This window comes from Nesoenas mayeri, assembly GCF_963082525.1.
Source record: "Nesoenas mayeri genome assembly, chromosome: 1".
NCBI classification, from domain to species: domain Eukaryota; kingdom Metazoa; phylum Chordata; class Aves; order Columbiformes; family Columbidae; genus Nesoenas; species Nesoenas mayeri.
In genome coordinates, this window is record NC_137541.1 from 119,435,920 (window position 1) to 119,457,577 (window position 21,658).

At 40.3% G+C, this 21,658-nt stretch overlaps 1 protein-coding gene across 1 annotated transcript; it reads right to left on the minus strand.

The window, feature by feature from the left end:
• Nucleotides 1-2,028: 2,028 nt before the first annotated feature.
• On the minus strand, nucleotides 2,029-20,627 carry LOC308046408 (interferon-induced GTP-binding protein Mx-like; the record flags this gene model as incomplete). Its single annotated transcript, XM_080354207.1, has 13 exons — nucleotides 2,029-2,424; nucleotides 5,063-5,305; nucleotides 7,411-7,487; nucleotides 8,415-8,573; nucleotides 10,988-11,129; nucleotides 11,928-12,050; nucleotides 13,070-13,148; nucleotides 13,927-14,125; nucleotides 14,643-14,781; nucleotides 16,371-16,525; nucleotides 17,748-17,885; nucleotides 18,850-19,042; nucleotides 20,577-20,627. 13 exons carry the CDS (start codon nucleotides 20,625-20,627, stop codon nucleotides 2,191-2,193), a joined length of 1,932 nt encoding a protein of 643 aa, XP_080210333.1. The 3' UTR covers nucleotides 2,029-2,190.
• Nucleotides 20,628-21,658: the final 1,031 nt, after the last annotated feature.

Here is a 21,658-nt window from a genome sequence, read left to right on the forward strand (position 1 = left end):
AGATGCGTGTATAGAGGTTGTGGATGTTTTATACAAAGAAACACAAATCTATGTTTCTGCCTAACCAGATGAACTACCTCATTTATTAAATTTGGCTTTTAATTCCTTAGAGCTCTCCTTTATGTATCTGCATGTATGTTTTTAGCAAATGTGATTAATTTCAGAGTGCCACCTCAACTAGGATTTTGAAGATAATTTATAATCGTAGTACAGAGGATCAAAAAGCCATACCAAGTCACTTTTGTTAAGAAGGATAAATCTTTTAAATGAAATTACTCTACTAGTCTTGTTTTCTTTTGGTACCGAAAGCAATTATCTTGCATGTAAACACTGCAGCAAATAAATCTTTTTTTTTTTTTTTTTTACAAATAGTCTTCCTTAGTAGTGGTTTATATCTGTTTACTTGGATTTTTTGGGAGCAGTTGCTGGATTCAGTGCCTGAAGTGTTTTGAAAATTTGATTTAAAAAACCCCCAACCAACCAAAAAACCAACAAAAATACCCCAACCAAACCAACCAATCAAAACACCAAAAAACCCTCAAACAACTGAAGAAAAATCCCAAAGCAAAATAACACAAGAGGGTTATCCTCGTTTGTTTTAATTCCAGTAATTCAGGTCCTTGAATAAACCCTGGTAGAGACAGCTAGGTGTCTAGGAATGTTGGATCTTTGGTAGCTGGGTCTGATGAAATTACTCTGACTTGTGAAATTGAATTAAACAAGGAAGTTTAGCCTAAAGGCAGTGGGTTGAGGGAATTGCACCCTGTTTTGTTATTTATGCTCATGCTTCCTGAAGCAATTTGTACCTGCTTCTCTTCTCTAGGTGTGAGACAGAGGGTGTTTTCAACAGCACGTGAGCATCAAGGGTGCCTTGGGGGATACCATCAAGTAGTCAACAAGTTTAAAATACTTTCAAAATAGAAATTAAATAAGTTGTTATCAGGCTTTTTTTTTGGCTTCTGACCTGCAGCACTGCAAGTCAATAGTAGCAAAACAGTATATTGAAATCTGGAAAACTGGCTGTAGTGCTAAACAGGGTTAAGAAAGCTGTATGATGTACCAGGGTGAACACTGTGTCACAGAAGTCGGCTCTCTGCTGCTGTAGTTTTATGTCAGAGGGGCAAACACTTTCTGTCATTTCTAGCCTGAAGAAAAGGCTTCTCTTCTAAGTGTCCTGGACATTACTACATCACACTGGTACAGACACCGTGGTTTGTGTTTTGTTTTGTTTTGTTTTACCTGAATGAAGACATCACTTTCGCTACACAAAGCACAGCTTTGCTTGTTAAAATTAATCATCCATATGAAAGATGTCATAGAATCACAGAATGTCCTGAGTTGGAAGGGACCCACAAGGGTTCAATGACACGAATACAGTGTGCAGGATTTTATTTTGCAGTGGCTTCCATGAAACGAAAGATGTTTTGGAAAGTTTCTCCTTGCCCTGGGGAACAGAAGGAGAAAGGCAACAAACCACATGCTGAGACACACTCCTTAATGTTTAACATCCTGGCTGATATAATCCCTTTTGAACATTCAAATCCTGCCATCCTGCCATCTAGCGAATAGCTCATCAGTCCCAACATTTCAGGTATCCAAAAGAAAGAATCTCTTTCTCTGCTTCCTGTGAAAATCAGAGAACTGAAAAAGGAGAAACAGCCCCTATGGCATCCTGTGGAGTTGACTTTCTTTTCCCTCTAGGCTGGAACTGTTTCATGCCTGTTGTGTGCACCCTGTACCTACTGGGATGGGACTTAACTGTGATGACACCTTGCACAGTCGTTGTTCAGGCAATGGCCAGAAGGACAACAAAATAGGCAAAAACACAAAGGGAAGTGAGTGATTGTTAGAGCTGTGAAGTAAACTTCATCTAGGAAAATTAGATAATTTGATTTCTATGATTTGTGGGTTATACAGCTGAAAGCCCCCATCCTCATTTAAAAAAAACCATCAAGAAATCACAAACCATAATCATCAGATAACATGGGATAACATTTATTTAATCACAACTCCTCCAGTGAAGCATCTTACATAAGGGCAGGTGTTTATGTGCAAATGTTTATGGAAAATGAAGCAGAATGGAACACTACAAATGAGTACTAAAGCTCTACGCTGACATTGCATCTTTAGGGCATTTTATGAAGTTCTTCATTAATTCTAGAAAATAAGAGCAGAAGAATACTAAGAACTCTACAGCGCGGTGAAGTCTCTCAGGTATTGGATGGCTTTGGTGAGACGATTAGCTCGTTGACTGAGGTAGCTCCTATGTTTAGAAGCTTCACTGTCCTCCTGAAGGAGATGACTTAACTTGTCTTTTTCTTGCAAAAGATGCAACATTTCAATCTGTAAGTCATCCCCAAAGTCATGAAGGACAGAGTACAGGATGATGAGAGGTATTTGATTGGCGAGGCGTTTACTTGCTCCCTACAAGAAGGGAAAAAAAAGGCAGAAGAATTGTTTCCTGAAAGTAATTACAAAAGGAAGGGGATATAGGTAACCTGTTGAAAAGTGACAGCATATTTTTAAAATGTTATTGAGCTACTGATCAAGAAGTGAGTTCTTCCAGGAAATAAAAGATATTTGCCATTAGTCTATTTTGTGCCTAAAGATCTAAAAATTATGAGTTACTGGAATGTCAGCTATTGCATTTTTTTCCTCTGTGATCTAAACCCAAGGCAGGCTGTTCTTTGCTTAGCTCTGCAACCTATCATTGGTAAGAGCTGTATGAGGACATACCTGATGGATAGTACTTGTGAACAACTTCTGGCGTCAAATCTGTCTTCTCTGAACACTAACAATATGTTATGGTACAAGACATCAAACAGTGCTTTTTCCCAAAGGTGGTAAGTTCCTGTATTTAGATGGTATTCTAACAATATAGTTGTCCTTTAAAGTGTAAGACAGCTTTGGAGTAAGCTTTAGCCTTAAAGGGAAAATGTCTTCAGCAATAGTGAGACTACGCTGTGTCTACATTACATCTATCAATACCTCAATGAGAAAATTATCTCTTTAACCTGACAAACTATTTGGTCTTAGTTATCTGTGCAAACTGAAACAGATGGACCTAGAAGAGCTTGTGACGCCCTTTCCCCAGAGACATCTGCAGGACTTGGTCGCTCAGCTCGTGCTCTTGGGCAATGAGAGGTTCAAAACCTCTCCAACACCGGGAGGGAGCTCCCTCCAGGCCTTCTGGTGCCAGGTGAGCACTTATGCCTGAGAAACTGGCTAAAATTCAGAGGTGCTGTCTTCCTTTCTTTTTGTGGCACATGACTTGAAAATAGAAGTGGGAAGACCAGCTAGAGGCACTTTTGATTTGTAGGTCCTACAGGGTTTAGGCAGTCAATTTCCAGAAATGTCTAAGGTGTCTCTGGCTTTAGATACTTCTGGAGCTCAGTGACTGAAAATCTCTCATGAACAAGGATGGAGCTGAGCTCAAGGTGAAAATACCTAAGACTACTCTTTTGTGGAGGTCTAGGTAGTAGCAAGCAATTCAGCTGAGTAAGCTAAAGCACTTACTGAGCCTGCTAGTTCTCTAGGCAGTACTGACCCTGGCTGGAGGAAGCCTAGGTGCTTTGAATATGGGTGTTTTTCTGGAGCCAGCTCTACCCAGAATCTTGACAGGTCTGCCATAGGTGAGATAGGTTCATGCATGCCATTCTTAAGGGCCGTGGACATTTATGAGTTTCCATCTCATCCAAAGTGTATTTGGCCATGTAAAAGTCCCATGGAGACATGATGCCCTGGCATTTCTTATTGCTGATAATAGCGCTCAGGGAATTTACAAAAAATGTGTAACTAGCATCTAAGACATCTGTGTTATAGCAGAGTACAGCAAGGCAGGAGGGAAGAGCTTATTCAGTTCTGCCTTTGTCTCCTGCTCTCTGATTTCTCCTAACCAGACTGAGCAGCCTGAGCATTTAAGTGCAGGAATTTGTCAAATCTTGCAATTGAAGTTCAAGGTGAACTGCTACCTACTTCACTGCGTTATTAATACTACACTTGTTGCTTTCTGATGGAGTTTTACAAAACAAAGATCAAAAGCAAATCCTGATACTGTGTGGTCTCTTTGCTGTCTTTTTTTGACATAAGTCTTTGTTAAAACACCTCATTTGTCTTCAGAGACTTCTATGGAGCTATCTGCAATACAGCCTATGTGCTCTGATCTCTATGGATATCTGAATCCATTTTAACTTAATGTTTTACTTATAGCTCCTCCTGCCACATTAGTCTAGGATCTGACTGCAAACTGCTGGCTAACACCACTTTCTGTTGTCAGCAGGAGTCTGCAGAGGGTCTTGAGGCTGACCTGAGCTCTCAGAGGCTGTGCCAAATGCAGAAGTGCTTTACACAACGTTGTTAAGTTTGTGGAAACTAATGTCATTTGGAAACCATGAAACAAACTTGCAGTGAGGGAAAGCAATCCTAGGACTATTACTTTCTTTTCTGGAGAAGGGGACTTGCCATCAACTGAATAACAATAATTTCTAGTTACAGGACTGAGGATTCTTCCCCATCCTATTCTCTCCTCTATGCTGGTAAATGATTGTCCTTTCCTCCCCCAAACTCTTGTTCCTGTAGGAAAGCCAGCAAGAGAGTATTGTAGTGGCGTGGGCCTTGTAGGCAGCAGGGAGTCACCCCTTCTCCATGAAAGGCTGGAGGAGGGTGAGAAGAGGACTTACTTGCCAATGGCATGTTCCCTGGGCAAGGGGCAGCCACATTAGGGAGCCCTGCCAGCTGGGGAGTAGTTGACAAGTAGTTCAGGAGCTAGTTGTCATTTGAACAGCCTGCAGGCTTTTCTAATGACCAGATCCCAGTGTGCAACTGCTTCTCCCCAGGGACTGTGCTCACAAGAGCCCGTCAGGTCAGCTTTGTCCTGGCATTTTCATCACTGGTCAGAAGCTCCGATTAATTTGTATAGAAACTACATGTATACCTGGACAAGAGACACCCTCTGGCTACTCTTCCCTGCATAGTGGAATTGTATGAAAGACTCATGTTGACTACAGCGAGATGTGGATGAGTTGCATTTAGGGTGCGGAAGTACTGTAGTCTGTAAACTTACATGAAAATAGGCCTTCGTGTGAGCAACAATTTCCTGGACAAAGGTGGGCTCTTGATTTGAAACAGGTACAAACTGAAACTCTTTCCCACTGCCAACTTTGGTAGTGTTTTCTTCCTTAGCAGAGTTTAAATCATGAATGTAAATGTCATCCTGGCAGTATACAATTCTCTCCATTTTAAATTGGATCCGGATGCGTTTTTCAGCCTCTGCTGCTTGTTTCTCTCTAATACTTTCAATTCTGGTCTAGGAAAGAAAAGAACAACAAAGTCTCAGGCATTTCGTTCCTTTGCAAAGGTGCTTGTGCTTAGCAGTGTCCCCAGGGAATGACAAGGTGGGAACAATATTCAACAGTCCTTGTGGCAGTGTCCTGGTTTTGTTAAAAACAAGTTTCTCTTTCAGTGAATTTGCCTGTCAGCTAAAGCCTTCATATTAGTTGCATTTTCCTGGAGAACCAGACACATGTTTTGGTAAACCTAGCAATGGAATGCAAACTTATCAATAAATGTGGATGGACATCTCGTGAGAGGGGCAACGAGAAACCAGTGACCAAGAAACTGACCAACTGTGTATAACATTCCATTCACATGAATACTTCATATAAAAGTGGGAGATCACGAGGATTTCATCCCTTTTTTGCCTTTTTGCCTTTTCCCTTCTGCTTATGGCTGACATTAGGAGAGGACCTTGCTAGTCGTCCCTGCGAACTGAGGCCTGGTGACAGACTGAATCCAGCTCCGGTTGGCTGCAGGGTCCAATCCAGGACTTTGGGTGCCAGCTCTGCAGTTGCTGAGACTTTCAAGATTGGTTTTGTATATTTTGTATATTTTCTCTATTCTTATTAGTAGCATTAGTAAAACATCTTTAATTTTTTCCAACTCTCTTCTCTCTGTCCTTCTTTTCCTCTCGATCGCCTGTCCTTACTGGGAAGGGGGGAGAGGGAGAAAGGGGGAAGTGGAGGGGAGAGGAGGCTAACAAGACATCTGCCAGGGTTTTATTGTCACCCCGCAATCTAAACCCTCGACAGGCAGCCTACTGTAATCCCACATGGATTCTTGGAAACATGAAGTAATGCTTTAGATTCTGGTTCCTCTGTTGTGAAAGAGCAGAAAAACGTGGTGGTTTTGTCCCTTCCCTAAACATGAGTGGGATCCATCAAAACCTGGTATTCGGATCAGAAAAAGTAGCAATGGCCAGACCTGCAGACTGTCCTCATTTTTTGCATGCATTTTGTTTGTGTCTCCCTGTCCAGTAGGCACTGGCAGCAGGCACTGATGTGAACTCCATTGCGCCTCCTGTCCTTCTCACAAACTGCAGTCTTCTGCCTGTTGTCAGTAAACCAACCCTGGGTAACCCTTCCCTGTCTGGCGCTTTGATTGCAGTGTTCTAATGCTTTCTGGCCTTTTTGATACTTTCATCTAAAAGTCTGTGGAGGCAGCAAAGTACCCTCAGTGATCTTCAAATTCCCTTAAAATGCTTTCCTAGCATCCCTAAGAAAACATCCCATCTTTTTTCCTCATCTTCAGTGTCTACTGAAACTTCCTCCCTCTTCATTCCTCTCACTGTATTATGCCTAAGACCCCTCTCTGAACACCTCTGTGTTTGACTGAACTAGCTTATTTGCTTGCTGTCTGGTTGGTGTGGGAGCTCAGTAAGGTTTGGCTGTGCAAGCCAAGCAGCAAACCATCTATTTCACTCACATTCACCTTCAAGTTTCCTTTTTAAGCAGTACCCTGTGAGTGGACTCTGCTTCCTGGCTGTCCAGCATTGCTTCTCATCTCTTCCCCAAAACTCTTTCTGAGAAAAGGTCTTCAGTGACATCCATATCATTTAACTGCAACCCAAAACAGGCAAGCCCCCAAACAGTGAACAGTCATTTTCTCTCTCATGGTTGAGTGATTTTCAGCTTGTTTGCTGCTCCCAATTATCAAGGATGAAATTGCTGCACTGTCTGCCATCCTGGCTTGCCTTTCAGAGAGGGAAAGCACTAAGGCTACCCACATGCTTACATTGCAGGACTTAAATTTGAAATTAATGATAAACTCTTGAGGGCAGCCATACCAGGTTTTCTTGCATTATGTGGTATGCACCAAGAATGTAACCAGAATGAATGAGGAATGTATGTTTCAGATCTAGTCAAAGTTGTACCAACGGGCACAACGCACTTTCATTAGTGCCATTATAAACATGCTATTTTTTTCAAACTCTTCCTTATTTTATAAAAACCACAGGCCTGCAAGAAATTCCATGCTCACATAAGATAATACAGTGGGATAGGTACTGTAAGCATGGCTGTATTTGCAAGTGCCATTCCGTCTTGCTCTTATCTTAGGTTATAGGCAGTCTCTCACCTTAGCAGCTCTGTTCAGATTGTGAAAATTAGCGAAATGCAGTTTAGAGAGCTCCACAAATCTCTCTTCAACCAGGCCTGAGGGAGGAACAGATAGACAAAGGAAAGTCAGGAAGCAAGTGAAGTTTTTAAGCTGTTGTTACTATAAGACTTGGGAAAACTACTCATTTTCTGTATTCATCCAGAAATAGCTGAGCAGCTGTACTGATGGGCTATGCCTTTATTACCAACACAATGTAGACGTTTAGACGTCTGTGTCCCAGAGTGTGAGCATTAAAGACCTCCTGTAACCACTTATCACCCGAGAGACTGAATATCTCTGGTATTTCTTTGATAAAGCAAGTTCTGTGCTTACAGTCCTGTTTGACCAGATGTGTCATCACTTGGCCATGTAAGCACATCTGCATCTTCCCCTCGGAGTGGCGTGCCAAGGAAGAGGGGTTGGCACATACAATACAGAGCATTGAGTCTGGCACAGATACCATAGCTGCCTTGCAAGGCAAACAGAGGAGGGCTAGGATTGTGACATGCTTTTTTTCCTTTGATGCTTTTTACTGGATGAATTGTGCAGCCTTTCCCCCAGCCCCAGCAGCTGCTGTGTAATACATACAACTTTATGCAAAGAATTGACAAAGAATCTGGTTTCCCAGTTCAAGTTTGTGAATACCCCTCCCTGGGCTTGGGAATACCAAGCCACTTGGCTGATACCAGGTACTTCTATGATGCTCTTTCTTTGCTGTGTTATTTATTACCATTACTATCTAACTCCCTTCCACGAGCCACTAGGAAAAGTATTAACAAAGTCTGGAGACCATGTGTAGAGATTGGAGACTCTAGAGAAGAAGCAAGCCCCCGGTCTTAATCAGATTCACTTCCCACTCTGAAGTAGCCTGGCTGAAGCTCTTGCTCCAGCAGTAAACACATCAACTTATCCCAGAAAAAAAAAAATTGCCAGGCACACTAGTGTCTCCCATGTGAAAGCTTCATGTGGTCTGTGAGACGTACCTATCACGTTGTTCAGCATCACAATGGCTGGCTCCTCCAGTTCTATGATTTGCTCTTTTATAATGTCCTCAAATGTCCTGAAATTGGTAAAACCTGAGAGCTCCCGTCCACGATACTGGTCTTCATATTTCCGTGCTTTACTTGGTACATTTTTTTTAACTGTAATATTAAAATGACATCACTTTACTACTAAGTCACTCAATTTACAAATTCCAGATTTAAGAGAGAAGTCTATTTCTTCTCTTTGAAAAGCTCTTGACAAGAACAACTACTGAGATGACCTTTCAAGCAATATTGTTACTACAGAACAGAGCTATCACACATTACGACTCTGTGAGTAAACCACCTCACACACCGAATCAAGCATCTAACTGACAGAAAGCAATCCAGAAATGATAATAGGGCTCAAAAATATCCCTTCAAATTGCCACTCACAGAAGTGGCCACTACCAGTCCCTTCAGAACTAAATAAAAATCCCAAACTCACTAAATAGTCTTATTTCAGGGAATGCACTGTTGTCTAGCATTTTTTATTTAAAATATCACAATCAGTATTTCACTGTTAACATTATACAAATTTGCCATCTTAAATGAGATATAGCCCTTGGAATTAGTTTACACATTCAGGCAAAGATGTGTTTCTCAGCGCTTTGAAAGGTTTTGATATTGATCTGTTTTGGGGTCAAATTTGTGAATCATGGATCAAGTGAACATGTAGAAACTGAAGTCAAGCCATGAATACATTAAATTCAAACATTCAGATAGTTAAGCTTATGACTGGATAATAACAAAAACAAACAAACAAACAAAAGAGACAAAAAGCAAAAAAAGTTGAGTATCTTGTTGAGAGTCTCAATATGTACCTTTACAGTTAAGGTAGTGCAAAGCTGTAGCATGGCCACAAGAACTTTTTTCAGCTTTACAACAGAAAGTTCAAGGCTTCAGGTATCCAAAGTATCTGCTATTTTTACTACTTTAATTCATTATAAGAAAGCAGAAGTTAAACGGAATAATCTGTGCCTTCGGAAATCCTAGCGGTGGCTAATAACAATGCTTTTAATTGAGGAAGGACTTGCTAAGGCTACTTCTAGTTTTCAAGCTATGTGAGTGAATTTACTCTGCAGCTGTGTGCTGCTAATCTGATCCTATTGTGGAGCTGGACATATTAGTTTAAATCAATGGGGATAATACAAAAGTGCCCAGAGGGCTCGGTACTGTGGTTCAGATGCCATATGATGCCCTGTATGTCTTCTGCCACTCAGTTGCTCTTTATCCTCTGAAGAAGCCATATCCTTCTGCTGGTGCTTTTTGCCATTTTTACATCTATTTCTTTGCACTGTCATTGTCTTACTCTTTTATTCCCCTCCATGAATTCATGTTGATTGGTACCTCATGGATGGGACATAAGAGACACTGATATATGACAATGTCTGTCTCTCTGGTTTTCTTCACATACATATATATATTTGTATCTAGTTGATAGCCCCTTTGCAGCCTATTTGTACGTATCATTTTAGAGTCACTAATGATGTTGACATAGGTGTGCATCAAGGACTAAGAGAACTTGTTTCAAGAGCTGTTCCTTGACCAGCAGCTGATGCTATTTCGTCTCGAAGAGCAAATGATGGGGTCTCTGAGGGATGTGAAAAAGATGCTGCAAAAGATGTTGAGCTTGCAGCAGAGTTTCGTGTGCATGTGTCACCCTGCGACTCAGTCTAGAACTGAGTTCAGTTAAGCAACTAGCAAGGTGGGTGATGCAAAAAAAGGGGTACTCTTTACAAGGCTGTCATTTTTTTGAGCTCAGAATTGCTTTCTCCACACATTCGACAAGAGCTAATGTAGGATAAAAAAGGCAAAAAGATGCACAGATGAAATTCTTAGGGACATGATTTAGAAGTGGACTTTACAGTGCTAGGTTAACAGTTGGATTTGATGATCTTAAAGGCCTTTTCCAACCAAAATGATTCTATAATTCTATGAAAATTCTAAAACACTCCTAATAATAATAACAATAATAGTAACATAATTGTTGTAAATGAAAATATACAAGGTCTTTCAAAAAGATGGACCAAATTTGAAATCACTGTCTCTGCAACCACAAACTGCCCACTTGAAAGGGTGGGGCATAGAGTTTCAAATGATTACTAAATGATAACTCATTAAGCCATTTGTAATTTTTTATGTAATTGTGACATGTTGTCATAGTAAAATATACTGCTTTGAAACTGGGTCAATCTTTTTGAAACACTGTGTATTATTGTTATCAGTTTGGTTGCTGTTATTTAGAAGAATGGTTCAGAGAATCACCAACTGATTCTCTGCCAGGGTTCAGAGTCTTTCTTTTGTTGCTTTTCTGGGAGAAGAGAGACATCCACTGATCTTTCCAGCATTTAACACAATCTGGGTCTTTGTCCCTAGGGACAAAAGCATAACTTGCCTAACACTACAGCAGAGGAATACTCAGATTTTGATTTTCACTTTCTTGAAACAACCTATTGATGATGATGTATCTTAATCAAAAGCAAGGAAATGGCATCTTGGGTCACTTGCAAGTGATGGTTTTTTATGCTTACACTCTTCAGTAGACTTCAGGATAAACAATTCCCATGTTTGAAACTCTCTGCGGATTTTTGTATACAGCCTGATTTCCTTTCCAAATGACTGTTCCTCTCCACGCATTATCTGAGAGACGTCTTGATTAAAGGTCCTGATTAACTGTGATGAATTAAAGAACAAACAAGCAATATGTTAAAATTGCATTTTGTCAGACTAACTTACATATGTTAAATTAATCTACAGACATTTGACATTAAAGAAGGGACATGGTTCATTTGAAACATCCCTTCCTTGCACTTTTTATGCTCTTAGCTCCTGATTTTGTTTTTGCTTTGTTTGATTTTGTTTTTTCCAAAGCCAGCACAACTAGGGAAGGATGAACTTGACACTATTTTTTGGTTTGTTTTCCTGTGGACTCCTAGAACCATTTACTAAATTCTAATTGATTGGAGTTATATGAAGTCTTTGAAGGCTGATGAACCTTCATGAACATCTCTGCTGGCCTGCTGAAAGCTTACTGTGAGGGATGAGCTCCCCAAGAGAAGACACTTAGATGGACTTCCAAACTGTATTTTAAATGCACATGGTATTATGAGTGCTGTGAACAAAGGAAATCCTTCAAAATGCTGGGCAGGCAGGAGTGTAAATTTTCCTTTTCTGAGATGCTTGATTTTGACCGATCAACTAATCAGCTAAGTTGTTGTTCAGTTCTCTTATCACATAATCACAGGGAAAAAAAAAAATTGCCAGAAGGGGCCATGAGCTCTTGTAGTTCATTATTTTTCCAGGTATGGTGTACCCTGCCAGAAGTTTGTCTATGTTACTCTCAAAATGCTTAAGTGACAAATGCCGCAAGCTTCCTGATGGTCCATGCTGACGGTTTGCTAACTTTAAGTGAGCAACTCCCATATTTACCTCCTCACTCTGCTCTATGACAAAACCAATATTGATACTCACGTCTGTGAGGAAAATCAGCTTCTCAGACTCTGTTGTGGGTGTTCCTCTTGTAAGCTTTTGTAGATCGTAGAATGTTTTTTGGAGCACCTCACGTATTTGATTCTCTAGCGTTGGCAAAGTTTTCTGGGGAGGTAGACAGTAAAGAAGGACACTTAGGTAGGCTGAATACATCTGGTTTTGGAGGAAACAAAATCCCTCTAAGAGTGACCTATGCTTGCACATGGTCTCTGCAGCTCTTAGGAGTTCCATGCATCACACATGCATCCCATGTGTGATAGTGGGATAGCATGGAAGTGCAAATATGGCCTTAAGTGAGAAAGGCATGGGGTTAGGATCTCCCTGAGGTATTAGTCTGGACCTCACTGCAAGGCAGGCAGAGTAGCTGCAGTCTAGGGCATAATTTCACCTATTGCAAGCCAAAAACTGTGTCCTGACAGGTTGTGCCAGGGAGGTGGTGATGCAGGGAATGTAGTGACCCCTCCAGTCCTGATAAATACCTGACTGAACATCACTGTCTAGTTGCTTATTTTAAGTAAGGTTAGACAAATGCGTTATTTTTTTTCTTCTTCAGAACTGAATTTAGAGGTTCCCTGTACTTGATGGAAAAAAGATGCATTACTTACAGGTACATGTGTGTGTATATATATATATATTTTTTTTTTTTTTCCTTAACCTACATTAGTATAGTAATATAATAAAACAATTGCATCTTTAAATTTTGAAGACCTTTTCAGTTGAATATAAATTATTGTGCTTTAATAAGCTCACAGCAGTAACTTGTCAGTCAGCCAGTCCAATGCTCTTCACAAACAAAAAGAAATATCATGGCTGCCATTGAAAAGGCAGAGGTTATGAGTCACAAGTAGATTAAATAATTTGCCTATTTCCAATCTTCAGTTTAAAGGCAAATCTGAGGACAGAGCATGGGTTTCTATACCTCTCAGCTCAATTTGTTCTCAGATTCCTGGACTGAAGGATAATTAAGTAGTACCTATGCAGTTATAAAGAAAAAAAAATATTTTGCAGTACCTATGCAGTTATAAAGAAAAAAAAAATATTTTGCAATCCAAGGCTGAAGGACTGAACTTATTTTTAGATAGTAACTGATAGAAACTGCTCAGTACGGAACCTCTGGAACTTACAATAATATGTCTCACAAGTTCATTTGTGAGTTTCTCTGCCAGATGAGGGATGGTAGCCCTTCCTTCTTCCAGAAGAATACTGTAAAAAATTGGAAAAGGTGATTTTGGACAGAGCGTATGTACAGGTCAAGAAGGCAGCACTGATGTTCCAGTCTGTTTTCTTTTTTATTTTTTTTTTTTTCTTTTCCACATTTCTGCTACATAAATTGAGTAATGAAAGGGCCCTCTAGGGAATACTAGCACAGATCCAGCACCAGCCCAGGACCCTCTGGGCACTACAGCTTTTATGCAAGAGTTGTTTGATAGTTACTGCTACTGGCTAGGCAAAGGAAGGCAAAGAACCACCTGAAAATAGCAATTTCTAACAGCAGATTAACATACTGCTGTATTATTTCTGCATGTGGGAAGCACACTGATTCAAAACCCTTTTCACCTGCTGTTCTCCATATTATGATTGATTTGCTGATGAGCCATCATCTGGGAAATCTGTGGCCTCAGCACAGGTAGCATCTCTCACCATGTTTTCCAGTAAACAGAAATACTTCAGTGCTTGACTTGAAGTGCTCATATGCTTAACTTGACTTCTTTGAGACTATTCTGAACTTCTCAAGTTCACTGCACTTCTCCCAGGGTGAAGGAGAGGTATATATTGAACTTGCATCCAAAATACATTTTAAAAGATTATTTGACATGTAAAATTCTTCTGGCTTACTGAAATGCAACAGTAGATGGGAAATGAGAAATAGCGAGTATAATTACTACCTGTTTGTAACCCTACTTTAAATCTCAGTAAGTCAACAGGAAGCTTAGAAATTACTTTAATATGTTTACAGTTAGGTCCTTTCTCCAAGAAGTACCTGAAATGTTTGTGACTCTCAAAGAATTTTCTCTCCTGCTGGATTGCAGTGGCCAAGGTCAGGTTGTCGCGGATGTCCTGCTGCCCACGACACTTCACAATCATGTAACCTTTTTTGAGGGGGACGACCAGGTTTCGTATTATGTTAACAATAGCCTCTTCTGTTCCTCTGTCCACCAGGTCAGGCTTCGTTAGGATCCCTGTGTAGTTACCCAGAGAGAAAGTTAGTCAAATATACAAGGTAAAGGTGAGAGAGGTGCAGCAGGACACCCCGCTGCCAGAGTGGGAATAAGTACTGTGTTTTTTAAAAAGCAACTTTGTTTCATTTTCTCTCACCTAGAAAGCTCTCAGCCCCTGGGCCTTGTGCTGTAAAACACGCTCTATAGTTGCAGTTGGCCTCTGACCATGCCTTTGGCCTTGCAAACTCTTTTTAACAGGCAGTAGCAAAGTTTTCCCACTACTAACTCTGATATTTTCAATTTCCAGTTACTCGTAACATGAATGCCAGCAGGACTCAAAATTGAGGGATTCTTAGTGCTGCTGGTCAAGTCCAGCTTGTAAGTAGTTTATTTAGGCTGTTGTTTGTTTGTTTGCTTGTTTGTTTTCCCTATTTCTAGTAGTTAATTTCACAGATCTGGTGTGGCATACAGAACATTAGACCTTCATGGAAAAGAAGATCTGCACTTCTTTTCAACTTGTAGTTTAAAATTGCCTCACCTAGTGTCCTTTCTCCACTGGGGTCCACCTCTTGAGCCATTTTCAGTGCTTCTGTTGTTGCAATATCCACATTACATGGCACCACTACCAAATTGAGTGTCTCTTTGCAGCCAATAATTTTTTTAAGTAGTCTTTTGATCTGCAGTAGAATACAGTAGTAACAACATTCAGTGAAACCAGATTCTTGCATGTAGGATATGACCATTGTCTGATTACATATATTGAGGATAATGTTACATGATAAAAGATGGCATGGAAATGCAGAAGAATGTAGCCTCGTTTCCTATGTCAAGGTTAATCCAAACATCTTGCTTGAAGGAGACTAGACAGTTTCTATGCCTGTCCTGAAAGTTATGTAACGTTTAACCTCTCATGCATATAATCTTTCATTATGGAAATATTAAAGATATTTCATAAATAATCACATGTAAGAAAAACAAGTTCTGATGTCTAGGTACACATGGAAAAAAACAAGCTAGATTATGCTGGTAAATCTAAAACTGGATCTCTGAAAGGAGAACAAATGTCTTTGGCTTACATTTCATTGGAATATTTGTGAAAAAAAAAGTCACACATAATGTCTGGTTGGAGTTGTTCCTATGTCTAAATGCCATACTAGAAGAGTTTCTCACAGTTTGTGTGTTATGGCAAAAGGTTCACAAAGCTCTATTGTGCTTATACCAAAGCAAGTTATTTTTTTTTTTTTCCTCCTGAGTTTTAATGAAGGCATCTTTCTTTTCTACCATGCATCTATCCATCCATCCATCCATCCATCCCAATTTCTGACATGCTACAATGCTATAGCCTCCATCTCTGAAGCATGCAGGCTGCTGGGGATGATGGAAATGTGCAGATCATGTAACACCTGCTGCTTGCTTCTGAGTACAATAGAAAGATTACTATCTAATTGTGAAATGAAATTACTCTTCTCCCAGTGAGTAAAGCCCAGACAATCTAATCTTGTCTAGTTTTATTGACATGCTTAGTTTAGTTTCTTCTACTCTTATTCCACGTTCCTATCTAAAGGTATTCTAGGATAAACAATACACTCAGCTCCTGCACATCACCCTCACAGCTGGCCTTGTCCAACTAGGGTTTTATTTACATTCCCCAGCATTTCTTCTAAAAGCAGCCAGAAGAAGAGTAGAAAGCCCCTTCACTTTAATGCAGATTTTGCTTAATTCAAAAAGGGTCTGCTGGGATCCCTTAAAGGATGAGAAAATTCAGGAAGGATCTGATTCTGATGTGCCCTGTAAGTAAGGGATGACAGAGCCCCAACCCTGTATGAGAGCCAATTTGCTGCCTTGCTCCAAAAGGGCTTACAAGAACTCAGATGTATTCATCTTTGCCAAATATATATCACAAAGTTGGTAAGATACAACTCATTTTGGGATTTATCTAGCTTCCAGACTGCAGTCTAGCTGAGGGACAGGGGGCCAGCACTGTGTTCAGGGTCCACATGGCTGGGTTATTCCATGCTACCATTGCTAGGTTGTGCCAGGCACATGAGGTGGTTCCTTCATTGCTAGCGTGGGCAGCTCCCTCCTGCACGATACAGCAGACAGAAGATCCTGGACTCCTATCAGCAACTCCTGGCCTGAAAAATAGGCCTGTTTGTTAGTGTACCTTCACCAGAACTACTCCAGTGTCCTATAGCAAAGACTTGCATATGAGGTAGGTTACAGAAGTGACCTTGTGCATAGGTCAGCCTATGAGACTGAGTTTTACCTGTTCCCCAATGTCTTTTGGCTGATCCCCCACAGCCACTCTGGCAATTCCAGGAAGATCAATTAATGTCAAATCTGGGACATCTGGGGACCAAATTTCCAGGGAAATTAGTTGTTCACTAATGGCACCTCTAGTACCAGCCACGACATCCTGGGCTGTAAGGAGAAAAGAGCAAGGTGATGAATACAAACTTCAGAAAATGCATGAAAATGAGGTTGAACACAATGACATCATACAGTATCTGCTACCACCTAAGGTTCTTTTAGGCTTGTTTTTTTTTCAGATCTAGCAAAAATCTAAGGAAATTATTATGCAATACATGGATATGTGTAGTGTTTTTGGAATGTGAACTGTAATGTTTTACAGAGCATATACTTATGGACTTTATGGAGACAAAATACATGTAAATAAACCACAATGAAAGTGATCAGATGAGATACTGGGCAGTTGCAGTAAAGCTTCTTCAACATCAGGACACATTTTAGGCATTGATTGAGTGCCTTGAAAGACAAATTAGGTGTTATTCTATATTCTTCACACTTTGATAGTGAGGTTGAGAGATCAAGTGATTCATCCCAGGTCTTATAATGCAATAATTTTAGAATTACGGACAACACAAAGGAGCAAGTAAACCCTGTAGTCATTCTCATGGGAGATTTTCAGCTCTGTAATTAGCTTAATCCATTCATTCCACCTGCCTTGCCAGTTTTGGAAGGATATCTTGAAAATACACAACTAATATATTGAAAAGCTAATGAAAAAACAGTAGGATGAATAGCAATGTTTTAGAGCTGTGCTAATCAAGGAAATAAGGACCACCCAACTTTCAAATTTATGGCAAGTGCTTACTACCCCTTGGGTGAGAAAAATGTTTTCTCATACTGCATGAAATACCATAACAGGAAAGCTGCGACATGGGAAGGGTAATGCTGGAGGCTGTGGTCCCTCTAGCTGACAGAAGGCCCATATGCTTGCCATGCTGCCTTCTCACAATTTTTGCCAAATAATAGGATTTCCAGCCACAGACACCTCAAACATTCCATGAGCTTTTGAACTGTCAGAAACTTTTTATAGCTTTGCAAGTTTATAAATTGACAAAAAACCTCCTGAAACCAGGCAGATGGCATCTGGATGAGGACACGGCCCAAGCATTTATTGGACATCATGAATCCCGTTCACCACCAAAGCAGTAAGTAGTACAGCTCTCTTGGGAGAGCTATATTATGTTACCTCATCTTCTGCTCTGAATTCAGCTTTTGGCGTCACTTGTGTCTACAATTCCTGTATTAGTCTGGGGACTGCTGCTCAGCCCAAGGGAAGAAAGGATTTGAAGGAGATTGAGCAAGCCAAATCAGTGGGGAATACATTATAACTCACCTTCTCTTATTGATTTCTCCACCTCAGAGGCATTCTGGAGCTCTCTGCTGATGTTCTGGTAAGAAATTTTCCCTTTCCATGCCTGGTCAGCAGGTATTCTTTTCAGTTTAAGTTCCAAGGGACATCGAGTAACAATACCTGCAGCAGTTCCAAAGACAGAGTTAACTCCCTCAGCAGTTGTTATGCATGGTAGACAGCCATGGACTGTGTGGCCTACACAGGGTTGCCTAATAGTTCACACAGAGACACAGAAATGTTCCAAGAGGCAAAAGGGCTCTCATCTGACTTCCCAATTAGACTAGGACTGTCACCAGCACTAGATGAGGTCAGCCATGGTTCTGTCCAGCCACATGTTGTCTTGAAGATCTCTGAGGATGGAGATTAGCACCACCCTGGACATTCTGTTTCAGTGCTGCACCTACATCCTGTGAAAACCTTTTCCTCAAGTCCAGCCTGGAAGACTCAATGGTATTGACAACTCATACAGAATTTGAGAACCTATGTGTATGTGTATACACTCACACACACATACAGAGCTGGAAAGTGAATTTTTTTTGAGCTGCAAAGTCTTCCAACAATCTAGTATGACTTAAAATACATCCAAGGCCCGTGTTTGTAAATAAAGATATTTGTGTATATGTATATATATATATATATTTTTTTTTTAAAGTATCTATAAGAAAACCTCATTCAAAAAACCCAAACCAACCCCAAAAGCACACTTCAAAACTAGACTTCCATGTAAAACTGATACTCTTCTGTAGCCATCATTGCTGGGAAATGCACAGATTCAGCTGATCCCTCCTTTCAGTCTGTCCACAGTTTGGGACAAGTAGGCTACACTATGTTCTTCTTACTGCTATTCGCTTGACCACTCAGAACATGTATAAAGTTGGAGTTACCCTGCAGTGCCCCATCTGCACATCTATTTCTTCTATTGGAAATCAGAGCTGAAAAGTCCCCTGGAACCTCACAATTTAGATATAGTCTCAGTCATAGAGTTATCTACTCCTAGACCAAAAAGAAAGAAAGGAAAAAAAAAAAGACCTTCCACCTCATCAAAATGAAATGCAAGCAAAATCCTGAGAGGATAAATTCTTACCATTTCCCCTAGGAAGAGCAATACCAGACAGGGCTTCTAGGACAGAGCTTTTCCCAGAGCTCTGGTCTCCGATCACTGCGATCGCGGGCAAAGCCAGGTCTTTTTCTATTCCAAGAGCCCTCAAGCTGTCGACGAGATCAATACAGGGTCGGATCTTTTCCTCATATCGATTGTACAAGGTATGCTCTGCTGCCTGTTAGAGTTAAACTTACAATGAATTTTCCATAATTTTAAAATAAGTTGTTTCCACAAATAAACTTTTAGGTATCTTTTCCAGCTCATCATTCTCTAGTAACCCTTACGTACTGTCATCAAGCTGTACTTCATATCACTGTGCATCCTTGCACATCTGTGTTACAAACGGGTGTCTGTAAACACGACAAAATCAGTCCAAGTAGGCTCAATGGCCATCCTTAGTAAAAATACCAAACTTTGTAAGCTATCCTGAAAAGGTAAAATTAAAAGGAGACCTCATTGTTAACTATGCTTTGTGAAATTTTTTTTTAAATAATTGCTGTTTTCTTCCACTCATCTACAGACGTACTGAAGTATGTGTATGCAAATGATGACTAGTCCCAGTAATAAGATAATTTAGTACAGAATAGCTTAGTAAATCTTTGTTTTAAAGTTTGAAGATTTAGTTTGTGCACAGACACCCAAAACGTTCTGCTGTAGCAACCTTAACAGGTGGCTAAAATCTTTCAGGTCATCATGGCTCTTCTATCTTTGCCTCACTTCAGGCTAGGGTAATGGATGCATATGAGTGATTTGTTTTAAATGACTGACTGTTGTCATTTTTTGGTTTTGATACATGTGCCAGATATTAGCACAAGCTCTTCATTTTCATGAAAACAACCGGAATATTTTCCAGCCCTTCACAAAACTGTTCTACCTGCTGTTAAATATGCCCAGCTAAAATGTATAAAGATTAGCCTGATCTCTTCTCCCAGTTCCTCTGTCCATACTGCAGTCAGACTGCTCCATTTAGAAATGTAGTTTTGAGAACATCAATATTTTACAGACCCTGATGAGCCAGGCACATCCATATCTGGTATTTTGAAAAGAAAACATAAAGTTTCTCGCCATAACCTTTGTCCAAGAAAGCCACTCCTGAAAATATGGCTATCAAACAGCTTTAAGCAACCAGACCAAGTTTTTCTTTCAAGATGAGAAAGACAGCATGCATTACTGGAGGCAGGTGTTTAAAAAAACTTACTGGTAACCCCTCCACACTGTTTTCATTATGATGTTTGTTTGTTAGTAAATCTTAACTATTCTCAATGAACTCCATTAACTATGACACAGACTTAAAATCAACCTGGTTTTGTTTATAAATATTCAACACAGGTTATTATTAACCTTTCTTCATATTTCTGTTGAAGGTAGCGGAGGCTCAGGTACAAAATATCTCAGATTTTAAGGATTTTATTTAAAATTTTCTAATTGTTACCCATGAAACAGATACATGATGCACATCAAGTTGTTTGCTAGGCTGTTGCCATTCTCCTTTTTATACTTGTATTTTTTATGCCTGTAGATTAATTGCATGTATCTGTCTTCCTAGTTACACAAATGACTGTTTGGCCCTGATCCCTAAAGTACTCCTCTGCTTAGACCTAACAAGTGCAAAGTGCCCAAGGAGATAAGAGAATTAATTTTGTGGCATAAAGTGAAACGCAGGGTTAAGACTGAGGAGGATTTACGTTCTCTTCTGGTACCTGCCTTACCTCATCCCGTTTTCCGCAATCCTGTTCATTCCAGTCTGCATGCACATACATACGCTTTCCCCAAACACTGGGTACTGGACTACTCTCACTGTCTTCTGAATCTGGTGGGAGAGGTACTGCAAAAGCTTCAGAAGATGTTTGTGAGGAAGGTGATGCAAAAACTTCTTTCTTTGGGACAACTTTAGCTCCTGCAAAATGGTTTTTGGACTTCAGACCCTCATTATCCATGGCCTGCTGATTTTTTGGCCGACCACACTGGCTGTCCGTAAGTGCTTCACTAAATAGTGATTACTGTCTGGTCCAGCCACTCTTCTGCACAGCTTCTGAAATCAAACACAGGGCACTGAATGACTCCAGGTTGCAATAGTGATCATAACAGAGAAAAATCAAACACCACTTTTATTTACTGATTCAAACCCTCAGTAGATATCAAGTGCCACAGCTCTTTTCAAATCACAAAAATTGCTTTGCAGAGGATAGACTTGAAACACTTCTCCCTACTTCTCTTATGCTTTTTTCCCCCTGTGTTTTCAAAAAAAGAAGTTGCCACAAAGTAAAGAACATTTTTTGGGGGGGGGGGGATGGGGAAATAAAAGTTATACCACTTTTTGTTTTCCACAATTCAATATTTTGCTGAAAGGTGTTTTAAGAAGGTCAGTCAGTGGTGGCAGCTGCTGGGCAGGGTTGGATAGAGTGTATGAAGGCTTATCTTCAGTCATCTGGGGTCACGACTACAGGGCTGTGTGTCTGCACAAAGAGGGAACACATGGGTGGATCACCAGCCATGACAGTTGGACACATCAACCCATAGTCTGCCATGTAGCCAACTCACCTCTCTTGTGGTAGAAACACTTGTCAGAGGCAAGTCTTACACCTATTTTAGAAGCTCAGTATCTCAATCACCCCCTCTATAGCTCACTCCCTGCAAAAAGCAGACTATGATTGACATATGTTAGAGAAGGGAGAGATAGGAGAATTTTTATTTTCTTGTTCTGCTTTCCTTTATGTAAAAGTTTTGTTGAGATATTTTCTATGGCTGACTGAAGAAATTGGAGGTTTTCATTTGGTGGTTTCCAGGGATA